General features: G+C 47.7%; 1 protein-coding gene across 1 annotated transcript in view; it reads right to left on the bottom strand.

The window, feature by feature from the left end:
- Nucleotides 1–8,219: 8,219 nt before the first annotated feature.
- Nucleotides 8,220–23,177, bottom strand: part of Fa2h (fatty acid 2-hydroxylase) — a 51,307-nt gene continuing 36,349 nt past the window's right edge. The window contains 5 exon segments of the mRNA NM_001135583.1: nt 8,220–9,600; nt 10,888–11,140; nt 12,085–12,257; nt 18,597–18,703; nt 19,252–19,394. Coding sequence (NP_001129055.1) covers nt 9,521–9,600; nt 10,888–11,140; nt 12,085–12,257; nt 18,597–18,703; nt 19,252–19,394 — 756 coding nt within the window. The 3' untranslated portion in view covers nt 8,220–9,520.

The following is a 23,177-nucleotide window of genomic DNA, read 5'->3' on the forward strand; positions in this document are numbered from 1 at the left end:
AGTTTGACACGCCTCCCCCCCCTCGGGGGGGGGGGGTTTCTACTCCTGCTGGAGGAGTGCCAGCTTCTCACACCCGCTTTCTGGACAGCTCCCAGTTGAAGTCTCCAGTTGTCTCTGGTCCTTCTCCAAATCCATTAAATAGCTACTCTGAGTCCTCCCAGGTCCTCTGCTTGGGGTCTTGGATTTGGGGATTGAGCAAATAAGGTTACAGGAAGCCCTGATAACCACTGTATGGGATAACCTGGAAGTTCAGCAAAATAAAAAAAATAAAAAAGCGAGGCTGAGACAGCTCAGTGAGCCTGCCGACTTGAGTCACCTTCTTCTCCTGAGGTGGAAGTAGAGAACTGAGTTCTCCAAGTTGTCTTCTGACCTCGACATGTGCACAGGCCCTGGCATGCAAACGCACGCACACACCACACCGGTAAATGCATTAAAATGGGGGTGACTCCTAGAAGTGCCAAGGCACTTCCTTTGGCCTCTTTGTGTCGAAAAATCCTGGGGCAGGAGATAGAACCTAGTGGAGGAAGTTCAAGGGAATGTGAGGTTACCCAAGTAGGGCTCAATTCCTTTTTTTTTCCTCTAAGTCATCTCCAAACTTTGTTATTTTTCAAGGTGAGTTTATTATTAAAGTCCGTTATATGCCCAGTTTGCCAGTATAAAAAAATACCGTTCACGAGCCAGGAGGTGGTGCACAATCCCAGCACTCGGGATCTCTGTGAGTCTACAAAGTCTCAGCCTGGTCTACAAAGCCAGGACAGTCAGGGCTACACAGAGAAACTCTATCTCAAAAATAAAAAATAAAATAAAATAAGAAAAAGAAGGAAAGAAATGCTGTTGATTTTCTTGAGCTATATAGCTGGAAAGGATGGGGAGACATTTTACTTTGGGGCGACACAGTTGGGGGCTGCCTGGGGGTTTAGTTTACCTGTTTTCTCATTTCCTTGCCCTTTCTCATTTGTTGTCTCCCCACAGACATTCACTCACTGTGTAGCCAAGGATGTTCTTGAACCATCAGCCCTCCAGCCTCCCCTCCTGGATCCCGGGATAACAGAAGTGCACCACTACACTCCTTTCCTGTGGTGCTGTGGATTGAACCCAGGGTTCTGTGTTTGTTAGGCACGCTCCCTATCACTAGGCTGTATACCAGCCCCCTCTTGGTTTTGTGACAAGGTCTCTGTAAGTTACCCGAGCAGGTCTTGAACTTTTGTGACCCCCCCCCACTTTCTTAGCCTCCCACATGGCTGGGATAATAGATTCAGGCCTCTAGGCCCACTTTGTAACTGTTTGCCATCATCGGTCGTCTTAGGTCTAGAGATTTATGTACATGGTTGTCTTAGTTGGGGTTTCACCGCTGTGAACAGACACCATGACCAAGACAACTCTTATATGGATGACATTTAATTGGGGTTGGCTTACAGGCTCAGAGGTTCAAGGCAGGAACATGGGCACATCCAGGCGGGCATGGTGCAGGAGGAGCTGAGAGTTCTACGTTTTCATCTGAAGGCAGATAGTGACTTCTAGGCAGCTAGGTCTAGGGTGTTATAGCCCACGCCCACTGTGACACACCTACTCCAACAAGGCCACACCTCCTAATGGTGCTACTCCCTGGCCCAAGCATATACAAACCATCACAGTGATGATATATTGTGAAGAGTAGCAAAGGCAGGGGGTGAGGGCAGGGGGAAGCTGATAAAGATGTGACCCCAGGCCCAGCGAGATGGCTCAGAAGGCAAAGGTGCATGCCTCTAAGCGGGAGGACCCGAGTTCACCTGGGACTCACAAAGTAGAAGGGGTGACAAAAGTCCTACAAATCGGGGTTGGGGATTTAGCTCAGTGGTAGAGTACTTGCCTAGGAAGCACAAGGCCCTGGGTTCGGTCCCCAGCTCCAAAAAAAAAAAAAAAAAGAAAAAGAAAAAGAAAAAAAAGTCCTACAAAGTGCTCTCTGACCACACTCTTGCCATTTGCACACACAAATTAACAACAAAGAAAGATGTGATCTCCGTGGAAACTTACTGGATTCATGGGGTAGTCAGCCAGATTCCATGGGGAGAGGTCAGCACTTGGAAGTTCTAGGGCAAAAGGCAGCCTCCACTCTGCCCAAGGCCATTGTTGAAAGAAGTGGGTAGTCGTGTCAACCATAACAGTAGCTGAACTGGGTGCACTGACCTGCTAGAACTGGAAGCATCCGGTATGAAAGCTTTTGAAGCAGATTTACTAGCATCCCACCATCAATGTGCAAGATAACCCCTTTTCTCTGCGTCCTCACCAGAGTCTTGTTATCTTGCTGTTTTTTAAGAAAGCTATTTTAATAGGCATGTGGATGTCTCAAAGTGATTTTTTTTTTTTTTGGTTCTTTTTTTTCGGAGCTGGGGACCGAACCCAGGGCCTTGCGCTTCCTAGGTAAGCGCTCTACCACTGAGCTAAATCCCCAGCCCCTTCTCAAAGTGATTTTAATTGGCATTTTCTTGGTGCCCAATGATGCTAAATATCTTTCATGATTTCTTTGCCACACCTAATTGCTTCTTTGGTGAATCTCTGTATCTTCTCTATTTTCGTTTGTTATGCGAATCTTGAGAGTTTATGTATTACAAATTCTTTGTGCAATATTTGGTATCCAAATGGCAGTGGAATAACAACTAAGGACAAACTTGCTGTAAACCGCAAACCTTATATAAAAATTAACCCCAAAGGATTGTAGATTTTTTTTTTTGGTTCTTTTTTTTCGGAGCTGGGGACCGAACCCAGGGCCTTGCGCTTCCTAGGCAAGCGCTCTACCACTGAGCTAAATCCCCAGCCCCTGTAGATTTAACTGTAAAGCAGAACTAATAAGACTTAGAAAATGGTGCAAAGTGAGCAGAATTAAATCTAGAAATCTTTTCCTACTGAGAAAATTCTGGAAACATTTTAAGTGAGTCGAATGAGATCGGGTGTGTGTGTGTGTGTGTGTGTGTGTGTGTGTGTTCATGTGTATGTGTTCAGGTGTATGTGTGTGTGTTCATGTGTGTGTGTTCATATGTGTGTTCATGTGTATGTGTGTGTTCATGTGTGTGTTCATGTGTATGTCTTCATATGTATGTATGTGTTCGAGTGTGTGTTCATGTGTATGTGTGTGTTCATGTGTATGTGTGTGTTCATGTGTGTGTGCCTTCATTTGTATGTATGTGTGTGTTCGTGTGTATGTATGTTCATGTGTGTGTGTGTACATTAACCTAGGCAGGTATAGGTAGCCAGAGGGAGGCATCAGGTGTCTTCTTCAATTGCACTAACTTCTTATTTATTCTAAATGTTAAATTATTTTGTGGGTGTTTTGCTTGCATATGTGTGTGTATACCATGTATATGCAGGACCCCTGAAGCCAGAAGGGGGTGTCAGATCCCTTGGGACTGGTGTTTACAGATGGTTGTGAAGACGATTTGGGTGCTAGGATTGAACCTGGCTCCCCTAGAGGAGCAAGTGTTCTAAGTAGGGTGTTTATTGCCGCGACAAAGCACCATGACCAAAGAACAAGTTGGGAGGAAAGGGTTTGTTCAGCTCACACTTCCACTTTGCTGTTCATCACCAAAGGAAGTCAGAGCAGGAACTCTGGAAGCAGGAGCTGATGCCGAGGCCATGGAGGGGTGCTGCTTACTGGGTTGCTTCCTATGGCTTGCTCAGCCTGCTCTCTTATAGAAGTCAGGACTACCAGCCTAGGGATAGCAGCACCACCATGGACTGGGCCCTCCCCACTGATCACTAATTAAGACAATGCCTTATGGCTGGATCTCATGGAGGCATTTCCTCAGCCAAGGCTCCTTCCTCTTTGATGATTCTAGCTTGTGTCAAATTGACACACAAAACTAGCCAGCACAGCAACCTTCACCATAGCCTCCCACTATCTTATTAAAGTTGTTTTTACACACACACACAGACACACAGACACACACACACACACACACACACACACAAATGTTTTCCCTGCATGTATGTATGTACGTGTACCACATGAGAGCTAGCAAAAGTAGGGCAGGGTGTCAGATCCCTTAACCTGGAGTTGTGAGCCACTATGTGGAAACCTGGGTCATCTGAAGAGCAACAAGTGTTCTCTCTCTCTCTCTCTCTCTCTCTCTCTCTCTCTCTGTGCAACAAGTGCTCTTAATTGCTGAGCTATCAACTCCTCAATCCCTCCAGCTTGTTGTTTGATACAGGGCTTCTCAGTGAACCTGGAGTTCACCATTTCAACTAGACTGGCTGGCTAGTGAGCCCTTAGAATCTGCTACTCCCGCCCCCGGAGCTGGAGTTATGGACATGTGCTCTTTCTGCAGGTGGTGGGCTCAAACTTCTGGCCTTAGTGATACTGTGTTTGCAGTGAGGATACTAGAAACTACAAATTATCATTGAAAGACCTGCAAAGCTTAGGAAGCAAACAGCTGGCTTTCCTCCCCCATCTGTTGACTCATCCCTTGTCTTGTGTTTGGAGAACAGGGCAAAATAAACACAGGAATGCACACTGATCCACCTCCACCGGGGCTGGTGTGGGATGGAACACAGATTGAAGAGCAAGCAGGACTCTGCAAATCTCAAAGCCCAGTGTCTGATGTCTCTCTCTGTGTATTTCTTCTGCATAGTGTTTCTTTCAAACCTTCTCTGCTGGCTACTTTTGTGTTAATTTGACACAAGCTAGAGTTATCTGAAAGGAGGGAACCTCAATTGAGGAAATGCCTCCATTAGATCCGGCTGTAAGCCATTGTCTTAATTAGTGATCAGTGGGAGAGGGCCCAGCCCATTGTGGGTGGGGCCATCCATGGGCTGGTGGTCCTGGAGGGTTCTGTAAGAAAGCAGGCTGCGCAAGCCATGAAAGCAAGCCAGTAAGTAGCATCCCTCCATGGTGTCTGCATCAGCTCCTACCTCCAGGTCCCTGCCCTGTTTGAGATCCTGCCCTGACTTCCTTTGAAGATGGAGAGCAATGTGGAATTTAAATAAACCCTTTCCTCCCTGTCTTAGTCAGGGTTTCTATTCCTGTACAAACATCACGACCATTCCACTTCCACATTGCTGTTCATCACCAAAGGAAGTCAGGACTGGAACTCAAGCAGGTCAGGAAGCAGGAGCTGATGCAGAGGCCATGGAGGGATGTTACTTACTGGATTGCTTCCCCTGGCTTGCTCAACTTGCTTTCTTACAGAACCCAGGACTACTAGCCCAGGGATGGCACCACCCACAATGTGTCCTCCCACCCTTGATCACTAATTGAGAAAATGCCTTACGGCTGGGTCTCATGAAGGCTTTCCTCATGGAGGCTCCTTTCTCTGTGATAACTCCAGCTTGTGTCAAGTTGACACACAAAACCGACCAGTACCCTCCCCAAGTTTCTTTGGCCATGGTGTTCATAAGAGCAATAGAAACTCTTAATGAAAACACCTTCCTTATGGTAGTTCTTCTTGGTGTATTGCACACAATTTTAATCTCATTTACTGTCTTTTTTTTTTTTTTTTTTTTCCGGAGCTGGGGACCGAACCCAGGGCCTTGCGCTTCCTAGGTAAGCGCTCTACCACTGAGCTAAATCCCCAGCCCCTCATTTACTGTCTTTTAATTTTAAAGATTTCATTTTGAATTTGTGTGTGACATAGCCAGAAACCAAAAGGTGGGGCTACTCAACGTTGGACTTTCAGCCTCCAAAACAGTCGGTGAAACCAAACATCTTTTCTTCTAGTCTCAGGCATTTTGATCTAGCTACACAGAATGGACTAAGACAGTTGGATGATGGGAGTGGCTATAAATAAAGTCAGGTGATGCCCCTGAAGACAATCTTAAGCCAACTGGGGAAGGGAGTGACAAATGCATAAAGGCTCTGGTGTCTTTTATCTTCAAGTAGATGAACCTGGCATGTTTATCTAATGCTTCTCAAAGTGAACCCTCTCCCACCCACTGTGCCTCACCTCTCAATCACTTCCTGTGTCATCTTCACTGTTGTCCACGTTGGAGGTTTTGCATTCCAGGGAGCCTAAAAGAAACCAGGATCCCCTCCTTTATGTGTTAGCCAGAACAAGCGATTTCCTTCTTCAAGCTCGTGTGTGTGTGTGTGTGTGTGTGTGTGTGTGTGTGTGTGTGTGTGTCGAAGATAGGAGTTCCAGCTTTTTCCAAGCTTTACACTTAATTCTGTAATATACCTTATAGATAGATAGAACTCATTCATTGGGCAGAATACCTGTGAAGGAAACTCCAGTCTCTGAGGCTGTTTGGAAATCCATTTGGTAGTGACCATTTCCTCCTCAGTAGATGAGACAAGAAAGTCAGTCAAGAGAACAAGACGGGAAGTTTTAAAACGAATCACACAAGTGTGGTTTCTAAACAGGAACTCCTAGGACTCTCCTAACAAGGCAGGGCTGCATGCTGTCACCAGAGGGCAGCAGAGTACAGGGACTCTAGGCAGGCTGAGGGTTTTGCTACAAGTTGCTTATTGTTCTGGGTACAAGAAGAAAGGAGACGAAAGGATACAAAGTTCAAAGCATAGATCAGAGTCCAGAGCTAAAATTAGGGCAGAATAAATGGGGATAGGTCTACCTGCCGTCCAGAAAACACCCAAAGAACCAAAAGTCTGGGGAGTGCTAACACCTGGCTGGGGCTAGGTGTTCACAGCGAATCAGGCAAGGACAATTGCTAGATCAATAAGAGACAACTTGTGTATTTGCTTTGCTCTGATCAGAATTTAAAGTTCTTTTGAGCACGCTTTCTTGAATTTCTGCTGAGGTTGGATAGATGCTTTTGTCCTTGGCTACCCCCTGTAGCTGGGATTTGCTACTTGGTGGGTTCTTTTTCCTTCCACCCTTCCCCACCCCATTTAGTCCAGTTTCAACCCCCTAACACTAGATAGGACAGAAAAAAAAAGGATAGAGGAGGGAAAGGGAGCAACGTTATTGTTAGACTACTTCCTGCTGCTTGGGGGGGGGGGGATATCACGGTCCTGGGGAGCAAGTTTGGTCTTCAGGGTATTTCTTCTTGTTCTTGTTTCTTCTTTGCACAGGACTACCCTCCCCCCAAAATAACCAACAGCACACTTTTGGGGCCCTAGCATTTATATACTCTCTGAAGAGTCCCCAGAATTCCCAGAGTCACACAGTCACCGAAACTATCTGCTACTATCAAAATGGAGCCCCTGCTAGAGCGAGAGGCAAATCATGTCAGCTGCTGTGGATGAGCCGAAGCAGTCCCATACCCCACATCTGGAATTACAATGGAAACATATTTTTTTCTTTTTTTAAAAAAAGATTTATTCATTTATTATATATAAGTACACTGTAGCTGTCTTCAGATACACCAGAAGAGGGCACCGGATCTCTTTACAGATGGTTGTGAGCCACCATGTGGTTGCTGGGAATTGAACTCAGGACCTCTGGAAGAGTAGTCGGGTGCTCTTAACCGCTGAGCCATCTCTCCAGCCCGGAAACATTTTTGACTGGTTACAGTGCATGTTTATATCTGTTTTAACCTCCCATCATCGTGCTCAGGGAACATCCCAGAAGAGGAGGCATAAAGAATGGGGAATGCTGTAAGATGTTGTCTTTGGGGCATATGTTCTTTGCAATCACGACCTCACAGCAGCTGTGGCCACCTGTATAGGACTACACAAGATCAAGTTAGCCAAAATTCCAGCATAGATGAGGGAGATGACTGCCAAGGTAAAGTTTATACTGAGGAACTGTGGGCAGTGGATAGTTGTTGAGGGACGGGGAATTTTTTGGTCTTTCATTTTTTTAAAATTTTTAACATTTATTTATTTATTATGTATACATCATACAGCTTTCTGCCTGCATGTATGTACCTGCAGGCCAGAAGAGGGCACCAGACCTGATTATAGATGGTTGTGAGCCACCATGTGGTTGCTGGGAATTGAACTCAGGACCTCTGGAAGAGCAGACAGTGCTCTTAACCACTGAGCCATCTCTCCAGCCCTGGTCTTTCATTTTTGATTGTTGTCTGAGATGGGGTTTCTCTGTGTAGCTCTTGCTGTCCTGGGACTTACTTTGTAGACTAGGAAGGCATTAAACTCAAACATCCACCTGCTTCTGCCTCTGCTGGGTTAAAGGCGTGCACCATGACACCCAGCCTGTCAGCTTTTTATTATCCGTTCCCCAGCAACCGGGTACAACTTGCTTGGTGTGATAACATCTTCCTCCTTCTAGACCCTCCTTCCCAATCATAACGGAGTCCAGTCACCATCAACAAACACCAATGAGTCTTTGTTGGTTTCTTCTCAATGTTTTATTTTTCAAAATATACAATTTATTTACATCTTTATTTCACAACTGCAGTTTTGTATATTTATCCCAAAATCTCTAGATAGCTTCACCGTAAACAGTACAAATCATAGACTGGTCACACTGCCTCTCTTTAGTCTTTGCACCCATTGGGTTTTTGACAAGTTTCAAGTAGTAATCGCTTGTGGGTAAGAAAGGAACAAAAAGGAAGGCAAGATGATTTTTCTTTTTTTTTACATAAGCTCAATACATAGGATTAGAAAGGACCATCTGACCAGCTACTTCATTTGGGGCCAGATTAAGAATATTTATGTAGTTTATAAATAAGACTCGGGAGCAGTGAGGGCTGTGGTTATGAGGAAGAACGGTCTAGGAGGAGGGGAGGGTAATAAGGCACCACATAAAAGCCCCTTCTTGGCTTCAGGAGGCACTGCTGGGAGGGTCCTGAGTGGGGCAGATTTCTACCTGTGCAGGTGGAGGTCAATATGGCCGGGGCTAGGGTGGGGCCCTTACCAACACAGACTTCTCCAGCCTCTGTTGGGGAGCAGTTTTGTGGTTTGGGGGAGAGGGGAGACAGAGAAAGCCTCTGTTGATTCCCAAAGACAAGGGCCAGGGCTCCTGTCAGCCTTGTAGAGGATGCCACCCACCGCCATGCTCTGCCCAGGTAGATGAATGCTGGATTACTTCCGCTGAGGCAGCTGACAGTATAGCTGGTATCTGGGGTTGGCAAGGCCCAGAATGGCTGTCCTGGGGTCTGGGAATGGCCTGTGGGAGGCATCATTCTGCCTCTTCTTGGAAAAGCCCTTCATTTACTTCTGAACCATCAAACTCTTTCAAGAAAGGGCAGGAGAGTACGACGTGGCCACAGGCCTGCACGCCATGCTTCTGCTGTGACACTGGTCCCTCTGCTGCATCGGAGAAGCTCCCCGGGAGCCCAGGGTTCTAAGGCACAGGTGGGGTCAGTTTCCTTCATGCCCCTTGGGACCATTATCTGGACCCTAAAATAGCACTGAGGGCTGAAGTGTAGGCAGGAACGCCAATGGGGAGGTCATCATTCTTTGGGAATGAGCCAGTCCTCAAGGGCCACTTGGCTATCCAGAGGATGCTATCCTCACACAGTAAGCCAGAAGGGAGGTCCTGCTTTCAGGTCTCCACCAAGCCCCAGGGCTAGACAGAGCCCATCCTGCCTGGCCAACCTGACTTCAGCAGGTCCGGGTGGAGGTGGGGGTAGGACAGGGGTAGGGGCTGGGGATGGACCGAGGGCAGAACAGAGGGTCTAGGGGTTGTCACTGCATCTTCGGGTCGGCTTCCTCTGGAATGAGGGTGTGGAAAAAGTAATCCCACAGTTTAGTGCTGATGCCGAACCCTGCAGAGGGAGACAAATAGGGCAGAAGATGAGCTGCTGGCAGAGGAGAAGAAAGAAATTTACTTAAGACTTAACACCAGGGACCAAGGACCAAACACCTCTCTCCGTTTGTCCTGTTTCTGGGTTGCCTGGCCCTACCCGTGTTCCCAGGTTACCCCCCCCCCTCCAGCTTCCCTCTGTCCCCTGCTGGGACAAGTCCCTCCCTTCCTCAAGGAGCTGTTCCTGGAAAGCCGGCTTCCCAGGCATCAGACACTGCCTTCTTTTCATCTGGTCTCAACTCCAGTGACACCTGCAGAGACCTGTGTCTTGAATTTTATTCTTTGGGTTTTACATGCCAGTATGGTAGCTACAGGAATCACTTGGCTAATGAATCCTGGGAGTGGGGCTAGGATCCTCGGAAGAACTCATTCATTCAATTCAAATTATTTTAAGTTTCAATGTGAACTCAAATATTTGACTCAGTTACTGGATAACTCAGAAGTATGTTTGAAGCAACTTATATTGGTGAAGTCTGTATTATTATTGTTATTATTATTATTATTGTTGTTGTTGTTGTATTGGTGGTTTTCCTCCATATATGTCTGTGTGGGGGCATCAGATCCCCTGGAACTGGAATCACAGACAATTGTGAATTGCCAGGTTGGTGTTGGGAATTGAACTTGGGTCCTCTGGAAGAGGAGCAGTGCTTTTAACCACTGGACCATCTCTCCAGCCCCCATGAATCTGTCTTTTTAATTACAGATTTTTATAGATCAAGTATTTCTGATGAAAATTTAGCATATGAATTGAGATGTGTTCTCAGTACAAAATAGACAGTATACAAGAATGTATGCTAACTTATGTCTTTATGTTAATTACAAGATCGTGATACTTGGGTTATGCTAGTTAAATATATGGTAAATTTTCTCCTTTTTCTTTTTTCTGTTTGGTTTGAGACAGAGTCTCACTATATAGATCTGGTTAGCCTAGAACTCTCTATGTAAACCAGGCTGGCCTGGAACTCACAGAGATCTTCCTGCATTAGCTTCCAGAGTGCTGGGTTTAAAGTCGCACCACCGCCACCACCCAGCCCAATGCTTTCTTGCTTTCTTTTCCTTATGACACTCACCACTGTCTGAGATAATCTGTCATGTATTGGTTCCTTGCTTGCCCCTCTCTGTATAGCTGACTACACAAATGAGCCCTTCTGTACATGCCATTCCCTGAACGGAGCCTGGCTCTTAGTTGAGGCTGAATCTGCCAAATATGTCAATAAACAAAAATCAAGGCCGGGAGGCCCAGCCTTACCTGATTTCTGGTATTCGAAGTGATGCTTGACATGGTGGGCCTTCATGTTGTACAGATAGGAGCCCTTGTGAGGTGAGCCAAAGTGCAGGTAGTAATGGGTCATGTCATAGAGGACATAGCCCAGAAGACCCCCAGCAAAGAGGATGCCTGCCACGGCCTCAGGCAGAATGAGCCGCAGGAACACATAGAAGAAGGCCACCACTACAGAGGCTGGCACTGGGGGGAAGACCAGACGGGAGCCATCAAAGGGTGCCTGTTGGCAGAGAGGTGTGGGTGTCAGAGGCAGCCCAAGGCTGGTGGCCTATTGTGGCAATGACGTGTCAAAGTGGTGATACTTCTTATAAAGAACAGGGAGTGACCCGTCCTGCCAAGGCTTGGCAAATTTGCTTCCTTTGAGACACGTAGGTCAACACACCTGAAAGACCCAGATAAAGTGTACCATTTCTTATGTCATAGCCGTGATGGGACCTGGCAAGCTTCCCAAGAGCATGCCATCTCCTAAGATCACTGGGGTTCTGGGACTCGTTAGCTACTAAAGGAGCCCAAACGCCCAAATACCAAGCCCTTTGCTACAGGGGCTTTTGGGAGACTGAGGCCTGATGCTGTGTGGGAGAGGCGTACATCAGCAGCCTGCGGTTAGCACAGATTGTGGTGAGAGGTTCCTAGCAGTTGAACATGATGCTTCCCCCATCCCATTCCTCAACCGGAGGCTTCTTTGTCGAAGAGGGTTTACAGGGAGCCAGAGGGCCGGCTACTCGGTTACTCAAGGTCCCCAAACTTCAGTTTCCCCTGTGAAATGGGCACACAGGAATGCCATCTTCAGAAGATAGCTTTACCAGCATGAGGGATTTTGTCTGTTTTGTTCACTGAAGTCTGGTTCAATACCCTGAGTGTTCCAAGAACGTTGCCGGGTGAGTGAGTGAACGAGTTGTGAACTTTAAAGATGATGACGGATCTGGGTGATGCAGGTGTGCACAACACTAGAGCATGTGCACCCCTGACACACTTCGTCCCTACCTGGATCAGAGTGTCCAACCCAGACACTCCTCTGATAAATCTCAAACATTCTTGGTTTCCATCACTTCCAGCCCAAAGCTGGACTCTCGGGAAGGCTCCTGGGAACTGGTGATAGCCTCGGGGCTTTGAGGCTATCCGGCTGCACTTGTTGGGGCCTGGGGTGGGACCCGTGTGGCTCACCTTGTGGTGCTGTCCGTGCATGACAAAATGCAGCATGATGAGGTAATGGCTGTTGCTGGGGGGCTTCATGTGGAACAGGAAGCGGTGGATGAGGTACTCCACAAGAGTCCAGATAAGCATGCCCAACACGAAGAGGCCTATGAACACCGACTCTGGCACCACAAGTGAATAATCTGCAGGGGAGAGAGGTGGTCAGGGTCGATGAATGGGTGCATGCACACCTGTGCCTGGTGGCTCCAGAGTCCAAGGCTACCTTTGGTGCCTAGTAGCTGTGGCAGGCCCCACCAAAAAAGCCCTGTGGTAAGGTGGGAAGAAGGCCGTGAGGATCTGTAGAGGGCTTGGGAAGGGTTCTTTACTAGAGAGATAGTTATTGGTCAGAGAGCCAACGTTTTCCAGTGGGGACTGCAGGAGGCACAGCTCTGGCTGAATGCCAGATCTCTACCTACAAGGGTGACTCAGTGGCACAGGGGAAGGAAAGGAGACCATCTTGAAAGAGTCGCCACAGGCAGCAGTCGCTGACGGATGTAGGGTCACATGGGCAGGAAGGACAGGAAAACCTAAATGCAGACATGTCAATAGACTTGATACCACAGTGTCTGAGGGGAAAGATGAGCTTGAATGGATGTGGAGAGGATATACAAGTGTCTTCAGGGCTGAAGTCCTCAAGATCCAGCCCTCTGATGACATCCTGCAGCTCTTCTGGCTCTGGTCCTTGATCTCTAGGAGACTTCAACTCTAGCCCTTTCTGCTCTTGTCTAAGGCTCCCTCACGTCTGCCTCACCTTCTTGGCTTACCCTTTGTGACGGTTAGTTTTCACTGTCCACTGACTGGATTAAACATCTCCATGGAAACACACCTCTGTGTGCTTCTGTGAGGGTGTTTCCAGAAACATTTATACTGCGCGGGGAAGAGCTATCCTGAGTGTGGGCCATGCAGTCTCCTGGACGGGAGTGAAGAGAAGTGAGGTGAGCAGCTCTCATCTCTCCGCTCCCTGACTGTGGGAATGAATGACCAGAGGATCCACGCCCCTGCTCCAAGACCTCCCAGCCTTGATGTGCTAGCCTCAAACTTGGAGCCAACCCAATCCTTCCCTTTAAATAGCTCTTGTCAGGCGTTGTGTCAGAGCAATTAGGAAATTAATTATACATCCCTCTTCCTCACTACTGATTTAGCTACATATTCTCTCTCTCTCTCTTTCTCTCTCTCTTCTTTCTGTCTCTGTCTCTGTCTGTCTCTCTCTTAAAATACCCTTCTTATAGATATAATAAGATATAATCTTTTTTTTTTCTTTTTTCTTTTTTTCGGAGCTGGGGACCGAACCCAGGGCCTTGCGCTTTCTAGGCAAGCGCTCTACCACTGAGCTAAATCCCCAACCCCATAAGATATAATCTTAAGGGACTCTGCTCTTCCAGAGGTCCTGAGTTCAATTCCCAGTACACACATGGTGGCTCAGAACCATGTATAATGGGATCTGATGCCCTCTTCTGGTGCGTCTGAGGATAACAACAGTGTACTCGCATACATTAAATAAATAAATCATTATATATAATCTTAAGCAAACATAGTGGTGCACACCTGTAATTCCAATAACTGGGGCGCCGAGGCAGAAGGATCATTAGTTTAAAACCAATTTGGGCTTCACAACAAGAGCCTGTCTCAAAAAATATCCTCGTAGCACACATCTCACCCATAAAGAGATAGTTCAGCGGGTTTTCCGTTGTTTGTTTGTTTGTTTGTTTTTAAGCAGATTTTGAGTTGTGTGCCACCATCAGTCAAGTGATGGGATGATGTCTCCTCTCAGGCTTCTACTGTGGAAACTACTGAACCTTGGATTGAAGCCTTCACCCTCCAAACTCTCACAGACTGGTAACCCCCAGATCTGCGCTTCCACCCCACCTCTGGTCGGACGCTTGTCACTGTGTATCTCCACATGTTGTACACAGGACCCCAGAACTAACCCTTCCCAAATGAAGCTGACTATCTTCCTCTTTCTTTGGCCCTCACCCCTCCAGGCTAGTCACTGGGGTGTCCTCCTCTGGGGATACCCACACGTTACCAAAGCCTTAAGTTATCGTCCTCCCTACTTCCAGCAGTGATCAGGACCTGCCACCCCACCCACTTTGGATCTTCTTGGCAGAGTGAAAGAAGCCACAGGCAGGGGCCACAGAGTGCCTGCTTCCATTTATGTGGAAGTCCAGACCAAGTACATTCGTGGACACAGAAAGAGTGATGGCTACTATGGGGAGGAGGGTGGAGAATAGGGAGCAACTGAGTTTCCTTCTGAGGCGTTAGGATAGTTGGAACTAGATAGAGGTAGTGCCTGAACTGAAGGCTACTGAGCTGTTCAAATTAAAGCAGTCTCACGATATGTGAATCTCAACTCCATTGGCATTTGTCTGTTTCCTTATTTATTATCGAGATAGTCTCCGTATAAACATATGGCTTGTGGGGGAAGAGTATATCATTGTTTTTCCTGACAGCCTCTTCAGTGCTAAAATTACAGTCATGCACCACCATGCCCAATCTGTAATTTAAATCTATCTGTCTACCCACTCATCCAGCTTAGTTCACTAATTTTCTTTCTAGATATTTATTGTGTGTGTGTGTGTGTGTGTGTGTGTGTGCATACAAGAAAACCAGAGGTGTCTGATCTCTTGAAGCTAGATATTTATTTTGTGTGTGTGTGTGTGTGTGTGTGTGTGTGTGTGTGTGTGTGTGTGTGTGTGTCTGATCTCTTGGAGCTAGAATTACAGAAGAGTCATCAGCTGCCTGACATGGGTGCTGGGACCGACCTCAAGTCCCCTGCTAGAGCAAGATACACTCTTGGTCCACTGTGCCATCTCTTCAACCCTACGTCACAGTTCTGTTTTTTTGTGTTTTTTTTTTTTTTTTCAGAGCTGGGGACCGAACCCAGGGCCTTGCGGTTGCTAGGCAAGCGCTCTACCACTGAGCCAAATCCCCAACCCCGACAGTTCTGAATCCCACTACCTTACCACCTATTGGCTCTCAGGGCAGAGTCAGACCTCCACTCCTGCGTCTATACCTTGGTAAGTCATTCTGTGATACCTCATAGCCTTTAACCAAAGTCTAGTCCCCCAAACACAACATTCCATGTCCCTCAAGTCCTGTCGTGCCACCCGTATGGAGACCAAATCAAAGCACTAGTGATCCCTTAGATGTGCCATATCATTTTCTCCCGCACACCCGATTTTGCTGATGCTCTCTTCCCTGGTGTGCCCTTGCCTGTTTTATTCCCTGGGGATCAGCCCACATGGCCCATGCAGATGTCTTCACCCACTTCCGGCTGGCTTGTGCATCCTGCTCTGCCCTTGGGTACCACTCTCAAGCACTAGGTATTGTAATGCCATTTGGAACTTTGCCCCCAAAGTGGTGATAAGTTTTGTTTTGTTTTTTTTTTATGAGTGAGTTTTTCTCTATGTGTCCAGTGCTTAACACAGCAGCTTCACAGAGACTTGTCAGGAGAGAAAGGGGGTAGAGAAAGATCACGGTAGGTTTGTGTCTGGATGAACTTTGATCTGGGCCACACTATGAGCAGACCGGGCTCAGAGGGAGACAGCATTGAGAGGTCCCTCTGAAGGACCCAGTTGTCTGTACACTGTAGGCATGCCCAGACCCAGCGGCCAGAGGGTGGTTGAGGGGGGAAGAACGCCTGGGTAGATGGGAAGCAGGACTGACCACCAGCCTTTTCCTAGGGTCCGGCTGTTCTTAGTTACTTTAGTGGCCCCAAATGGCTCCAAGTGAATCCCCGGGTGCTCGGGAATTACCCTTCTCCTGGGAATGGACACGAGATGTGGCTCCCCTAGGTCCCCTAGGTCCCCTCCTCTCTGAAGCTTGTGTCTCCCTTGAGCTTGTAGTATTTCCTGATACTCTAGCCTCTCTTTATTTCTTTGAAGATGTCATTTGTCCAGCAGCTGCAATGGGACCCCACTGAGTGTTCCTTTACCTTGCTTTGAGAGTTCTTATTTGCCCTGCCTGTGACTTGTGCCTTGCAAGGCTGAGGAATGCACGTGGCCGTGCGTCTCTCACACCACTGCTGCTGGCACGGTGGCCCCAGGCTTACTAGCCTGCCACACTGGACCTTTATTACACAGGCACATTTTAGCTGTCTGCAGAGGCCTGTGGTGCCGCAGAGCCCTCAAATCACTGTCCCGGCTGTGCAGAACTGCCCTTTCCCATAGGTCAAGCCTCCACCCGCCTCCTCACCCCAGCATCACCCAGTCTGCCCATCCGGATGGAGCTGGTACTGAGTGGCATCTCTGGAGAAATCCAGCAGAGGGACCTGGGCCAAAGCTTTAGGGTCCCCTTCCCCCTCTGGCCACCAGCCCTGACTGCTCTGCCACTGTTGGTGATTGTTAGGGGAGTGCTGGGCAGACAGTGGGCGATTCAGCGAGCAGGCCTCTGAGTAACAAGCCCTGTGCTGTGCCTGAGCTATTCAGCGTGGGCCGAAAGGGTAACGGTGGTTAGTGGGATGTGCACCGTAACCCTCTGGGCTCTGGGCTGGGTTGTGGGGCCACTTTCCACAGCTTGCTCATCCCCCACCCTGTCTTGGGTGAGGCAGATAAACTGAGGGTCTCAAGGCTGTGAGAGGCCCTTGACTTGCTGCCCTCAGGGGATGTGGGATGAAGAGAAGCCTCTGTGTGTGGAGGAAGGAAACTGTCTGGTGTGTGTCAGGGACAAAACTGTGATCAGGCAAGGGAAAGTAATGCCCCTGAGGTGCCAGGCAGATTAGCTGGCCAGGAGGCATGCACTGTGACTGGAGGCTGAGGTAAACCAAGGTGGCAGAATAGCCGCTCTGAGAAACTCGGTTCTATGTGCTCTTTGGATAATAGCCTATGTCAAACTCTCTCTGTCCTCTACCCCCTAACCAGAGGCTGGGGGATAGCTGGTCTCCACATCCTAGGTCACAGCGACCCCAGTCACTCATTTAACTTTTTCAGGTCATATTTTGTGTCTGTGTGCTCATTTGTGTGTGAGAACACACATGTGTCTACAGGTATGTGGCCAGAGACGGACAACCATGGGTGTTTCTCCTCCTTAAGAGCCATCCACTTGGGGTTGGGGATTTAGCTCAGTGGTAGAGCAGTTGCCTAGCAAGCGCAAGGCCCTGGGTTTGGTCCCCAGCTCTGAAAAAAAGAAAGAAAAGAAAAAAAAAAGAGCCATCCACTTTTTTTCTCACTAGAACTTGAAGGTGAATAATTAGGCTAGACTGGCTGGTCAGTGAACCCCAGGATTCCATGTGTCTCTGTCTCCTGAGCTCTGGGATCACACGTGCTCACCGCCAAGCCTGGCTGTTTATATGGAGTCTGCGATCAAACTCAGGTACCTGTGTTTGTGCGACTAACACTTTACCAACTGTGTTATCTCCACGGTCCCTTCCTCAACTGTACTTTTAATTAATTTTAGAGAAGCCCGGGAGATAATATTCCATGCACATAACCATGTACTATGTGATGTTTTGACACATGTATACATTCCGGAATAACTATGTTCCCTCTGCTTTGAGAGGACAAAACAATAGTGGAGCCCCAGGAAGTACGTGGTCCGGCACAGGCTCCACAGTAAGTAGAAGGGACTGGGTGTCTCCACGGGCTCAGCTTCTGCTGTGAGGCCCTTAGCTCTGAGGACAGTCTGTGGTGCTTGCATATCCTTCTCCCACATTCTCCTCCAATCTGATATGAGCATGGACTCGTCTGACTTCAGCTGTGCCACCTCATATACTGCTTTCATGCCTGTCTGTCTGCCTGCCATCTATTGCCTTTTGAGACAGAGACTTGTTATATAATCCTGGCTAGCCTTGGATATGCTATGGTAGATGAGGCTGGCCTTCAGCTTACAGTAAGTAATTCTTTTGTGTTTGTTCTTGAAGCGTTAGGGTTACAGGAGTGCATCACCATGCCTGGTCCTCACTTAGCCTCTCAATGAGGAATTCTAGGCTGTACATTCTCTGTTATCTGAGTTGAGACAGAATCTCACTGCAGCTCTGGCTGCCCTGGTCTGCTACTGTATATAAGAATAGCCTCGGGGTTGGGGATTTAGCTCAGTGGTAGAGCGCTTGCCTAGGAAGCGCAAGGCCCTGGGTTCGGTCCCCAGCTCCGAAAAAAAAAAAAAAAAAAAAAAAAAAAAAGAACAAGAATAGCCTCCCTGTGTAATGGTACTCCTGCCTCCACCTCCTGGGGCTGCGATGATTGAGCGGGGGTGTCCCCACCACACCTAGCATAGTCTCTGTTCTTAATCTCAGTGAGAAGTTCCCTTCCTGTGTCTCTTTATTGTTGTGACATTTGATGGTGCCATTTTGTTTAGGTTCTGCTAACGTGATGCTCGGTTTTGTATCTATGGGTTGGGGAGGACGACTCGTTTCCATGGTAGGCCCCGCTTTGAAGTGTTGTGACGTGGCTTTCTATGCCCATAGAAACTCAAGATCATGGAGAACATGGTTTCATGCCTCCAGGACCCATGGGAACAAGTCAGGGGGAAGCCAGTTGTAGGGTTACCTCTTGTGAATGATGCAAAAAGCCGGATGTTGTCCTGGGTGAGGGTTCGGTAGTAGGACCAGCTGAGGTACAGCACCAGGGGCACCCAGATGATGGGGACACTATACCTGCAGGAGGGTCATCAGGGTGAGAGAGATATACAGGGAGGGAGGGGGAGACAACACAAAACAGCTTCCTGAAGCATACATTTTAACTATGGAGGGAGGAAGGTACTGTGAAGAGCTGTGGCCAAAAGGGACAATGGTGTGAAGAGCAGAGGAAAAGAGAAGGGAAGCTGTGAGTCCGTCTGCCCCTGTCTCTTGAGATGAATCTTGAGCAGAAAAGAATTATGGGCTGCTATGGCTACTGGCTCTGGGCAGTTATATAGACACTGACCTCTTGTGGCAGGAGGGACTAATTGCAGGGAAAATTGTTTCCATGGGCATTAAAGGCTTCTAATTCTAACCCTTTAAGGAGTTTGGAAATGAGCGGGTGCAGGCACATTGGAAGGATGCTACTCACTAGGAGATAAAAGCATGTGCAGGAATTAATTATGGATATAGCCTGCCCCACCATCCACAGGAATTTACAGATATTCTGTATTATAAGGAGGGACCTAACTGCCGGTATTATCAGAGGAGGGGGTAGCCCGTTTCACACCCTGCATGGTGCTCACCAGACAGTCTTGGAGAAGGCCTCGATGAGGTCTGAGTGGAAGAGGCGAATGGGCCTGGCCACAGGTTGGTGAACCCACTCATCATACTTTTCCCCCAAGTGGCCCACCTGCCACAGGAGAGGTTTCTGCCAGTCCACCAGGTCCTGCGAGAGACAAAGGAAACCTTGGGATTCTGATATCCATTTCTGCATCTGGGTTACAGCATCCTGTTCCTTAGCACCACCCACACAGTGGCTTTGGGAGAGGGAAATCCATACCTAACCATACTGCCCCTTCCAGCCCCAGGATGTGGCATCCAGATCAGACCAAGCAAGCTTAGGCCAAGAACCATTAATGCTGGCTCCTCCCACTGGAGTTGCTAAGTTGGTATGGTGAGTCTGGAGTTGCCATCAGAGCTCACCTAATGACTCAGACAGTGTCAAGAGTTAGACAGGTTGAAACCTGGTGCTGATGTCTAAGAGCTCATGCTGGACTCCATACATACAGAACCCAGTATATTCTGCATTGCTAGGGCCTACACCATAAACGAAAGAGGCCCTTGCCTGTATCATAAACGAACAGGACCCTTTTCCCTCCAGTGCAGACTTTCTTCTTGACGTTGCCCTGAATAATTCACTCACCCATTCATTGAAGTAATCACTCACTCAATCAGTTGTTTAGCACTTGGTTTTTGTGAGTGTACACATGGGTGTGGCATGTGCTGGGAAGAGTCAACATGCATGTAAGAAACCACCTTTGTTTCACACAGCTTGGTGCTTAGCATGAAGACTCTGGAGTCAATCCTGGGTTCAAATCCTGGCTCTACCCCTCAGTGTGTGACTCTGAGAAAATTATATGAGCTTTCTGGAACCCAGTTCCTTCAGCTACAAAACAGAATGTTAAGAGTGCATTCAACAGGATGAAGCCAGACAGTTTAGTGCTGATTCAAAGAGGCCACGATTCAGAGGCCAGAGGACTGGCACAAATGCCCATATTTAGGGTAAGCGGTAAGCAAGGGAGACTTGGAGCGTGGTCTGGGATTTGTTTGTGACATGAAGATTTGGCTAGGCGGGGAGGGTAACGGCAGAGAGAACAGGTACAGGTCTGGAGTTGAGAACAACTGTGGTCCACATGACAGACAAGTTCCTTGACATTGCTCTGTGACTGCAGAAAGGAACCTGCTGAGGACTTAACAGGACACTCCATTCAGAGCTAGGACTTGGTCGTCTGCCGACCAGCTGTTCCTCAGACACGCATGATACAAACCTAAAAGATCAGAGACACTATTTATTTTTTAAATTTAAAGATTTATTTTATGCATGTTAGTGTTTCAGTGTGTGTGTGTGTGTGTGTGTGTGCGTGTGCGTGTGTGCGTGTGTGCGTGTGTGCGTGAGAGAGAGAGAGAGAGAGAGAGAGAGAGAGAGAGAGAGAGAGAGAACACGGAGGTCAGAAAAAGGCACCAGACTCCCAAAACTGGAGTTACAAGTAGCTATGAACTGCCTGCTGTGAGTGCAGGGGACTAAATCTGTGTCCTGAGCCATCTCTCCAGTCCCCAGAAATCCTATTTGTATTTCTCTCTCTCTCTCTCTCTCTCTCTCTCTCTCTCTCTCTCACCTCTCACACACAGCTTTATCTGTGTTCTGATTCACAGAGTACGATATGAGAATTATATATAGGTTAACATGGACATATAGTGAAGAAATGTGTCCAAAGTTTTACCCATAGGATCACAGAGCCAGAGTCCATCAGAGGCCTTACTTGTGGGAAAGGAGAAGTACTTGGATATTTCTGATGACTTAGTGTACTGAGTAAGATTCTTCTGGAGTCCAGACAGTAGACAGCAATGACGTTAACGTCAGGGGCCCATATTAAAATTGTGGCCTTGTTGCTCATCTGCTGTGAGACTCTGAGCAAGTATCTGTCTGTACCTCTCAGAGCCGCTCAGTTTCTTATGTAAGGCTGGTAGCCCAATTACTACTTCAAAACACTTTATATCAACATCATCACTGATTTTTAGTGATGTCTTTGGATTTCCCTCCTAGCTGTTGCCTCTGGGTGATCCCTCCATCTTTTTTTTTTCTTTTTTCTTTATTAACTTGAGTATTTCTTATTTACATTTCGAATGTTATTCCCTTTCCCGGTTTCCGGGCCAACATCCCCCTAACCCCTCTCCCTCCCCTTCTATATGGCTGTTCCCCTCCCCACCCTCCCCCCCATTGCCGCCCTCCCCCCAACAATCACGTTCACTGGGGGTTCAGTCTTGGCAGGACCAAGGGCTTCCCCTTCCACTGGTGCTCTTACTAGGCTATTCATTGCTACCTATGCGGTTGGAGCCCAGGGTCAGTCCATGTATAGTCTTTGGGTAGTGGCTTAGTCCCTGGAAGCTCTGGTTGCTTGGCATTGTTGTTCATATGGGGTCTCGAGCCCCTTCTAGCTCTTCCAGTCCTTTCTCCGATTCCTTCAACGGGGGTCCCGATCCCTCCATCTTTTATTTTATAACTACCTGTCTTGGACCGGAGCCCTGGATCTTCTATGATCCACATGACACCCATATGCCTAAGTTTCATTTGTGCATTCAATTTGGCCTTAGGTATTTGCGAGAACAACTCTTTAGGGTCAGTGAGATGGCTCGGTGGGTTCAGGCACTGATGACCTGAGCTCAGTCCCTGGGATCAACATGGTAGAAGGAGAGAACTGACTCCCCCAAGTTGTCTTTTGACCTTCACACAAGTGCTGTGGCGCACATATGCACCCCAATAAATGCATGCAATTAAGAAAACCAAAACACTGGGCTGGAGAGATGGCTCAGTGGTTAAGAGCACTGACTGCTCTTCCAGAGATCCTGAGTTCAATTCCCAGTAACCACATGGTGGCTCACAACTATCTGTAATGAGATCTGAGGCCATCTTCTGACATACAAGTGCACACGCAGGCAGAACGCTGTATACATGATAAATAAATCTTAAAAACATTATAATTATTACTCAGAGGTGTGGCCAGGTGGGTCTCCTCTCTACCCAGCAAAGGTTTGAGCAATTTTTTGTTTTGCTTTGTTTTGTTTTTAAACAGGGTTTCTCTGTGTGGTGGTCTGCCCTTTGATGTCCTGTTGCCCATTTGACCTGTCTAGGTAGACCAGAAGGCCCTGACATCTTCTACACATGGCAGGTTGCTTCCTACAGTTAGTGCCAAGGCTGCCTGTGATCTGCCCATTTTTTAACCCCTCAATGCTGAGGTAGTCTTTTTGCCCCTCACTGCTGATATAGTCGTCCTTGGTACCCAGAAAGGGTCACTTGACTCTGGAGCCTGAAGGCCTTGCTTGCACCCCCATAAACATCCCTCTCATCATTAAGGACCAAGAGCAAATAATTCTACAATAGGGTCTTTGTCCTGTTATTACAGGGGTATAAGGTGACATGTCCATACAGGCGCAGAAGTGCAAGCCCACTGACTTTCTCCTATGCTTGGAGTAACTATATGGAGGCCCAGAAGGCTAGCACTTGAAGAGCCTGGTTGGTTGATTCTAGGGTGGAAACCTCCTTATCTCTCCCCTTAGCTTGTTTGATTTTTTTTTAATTATATTTCCTTTATTTGTGTGTGTGCATATGCATGTGTACAAGCTCTTGTGAGAGTGTGTCACAGGGTGCTAGCAGGTCAAAGACAGTCTCCAGGAGTTGGTTTTGTCCCTATACCACATTGGTCCTGGAGATCGAGCTCAGGTTGCCAGGTTTGGCACCAAATGCCTCACTGGCTGAGCTGACTCACAGCTTGAGTGGCGTATTCAGTATGTTGTGTTGTTATGTTATATAGCCCTGGATGTCCTGGATCTCACTATGTGGACAATGCTGTCCTCGAACTTGAGACATTTTTTTCCTGCCTCTGCCTCTCAAGTGATGAATTACAGGCATGTGCTACCATATGTGTTTGTAGTAGCCTCAAAACAGTTTCCC

This window comes from Rattus norvegicus, chromosome 19, assembly GCF_021556685.1.
Source record: "Rattus norvegicus strain SHRSP/BbbUtx chromosome 19, alternate assembly SHRSP_T2T, whole genome shotgun sequence".
Lineage (NCBI taxonomy): Eukaryota > Metazoa > Chordata > Mammalia > Rodentia > Muridae > Rattus > Rattus norvegicus.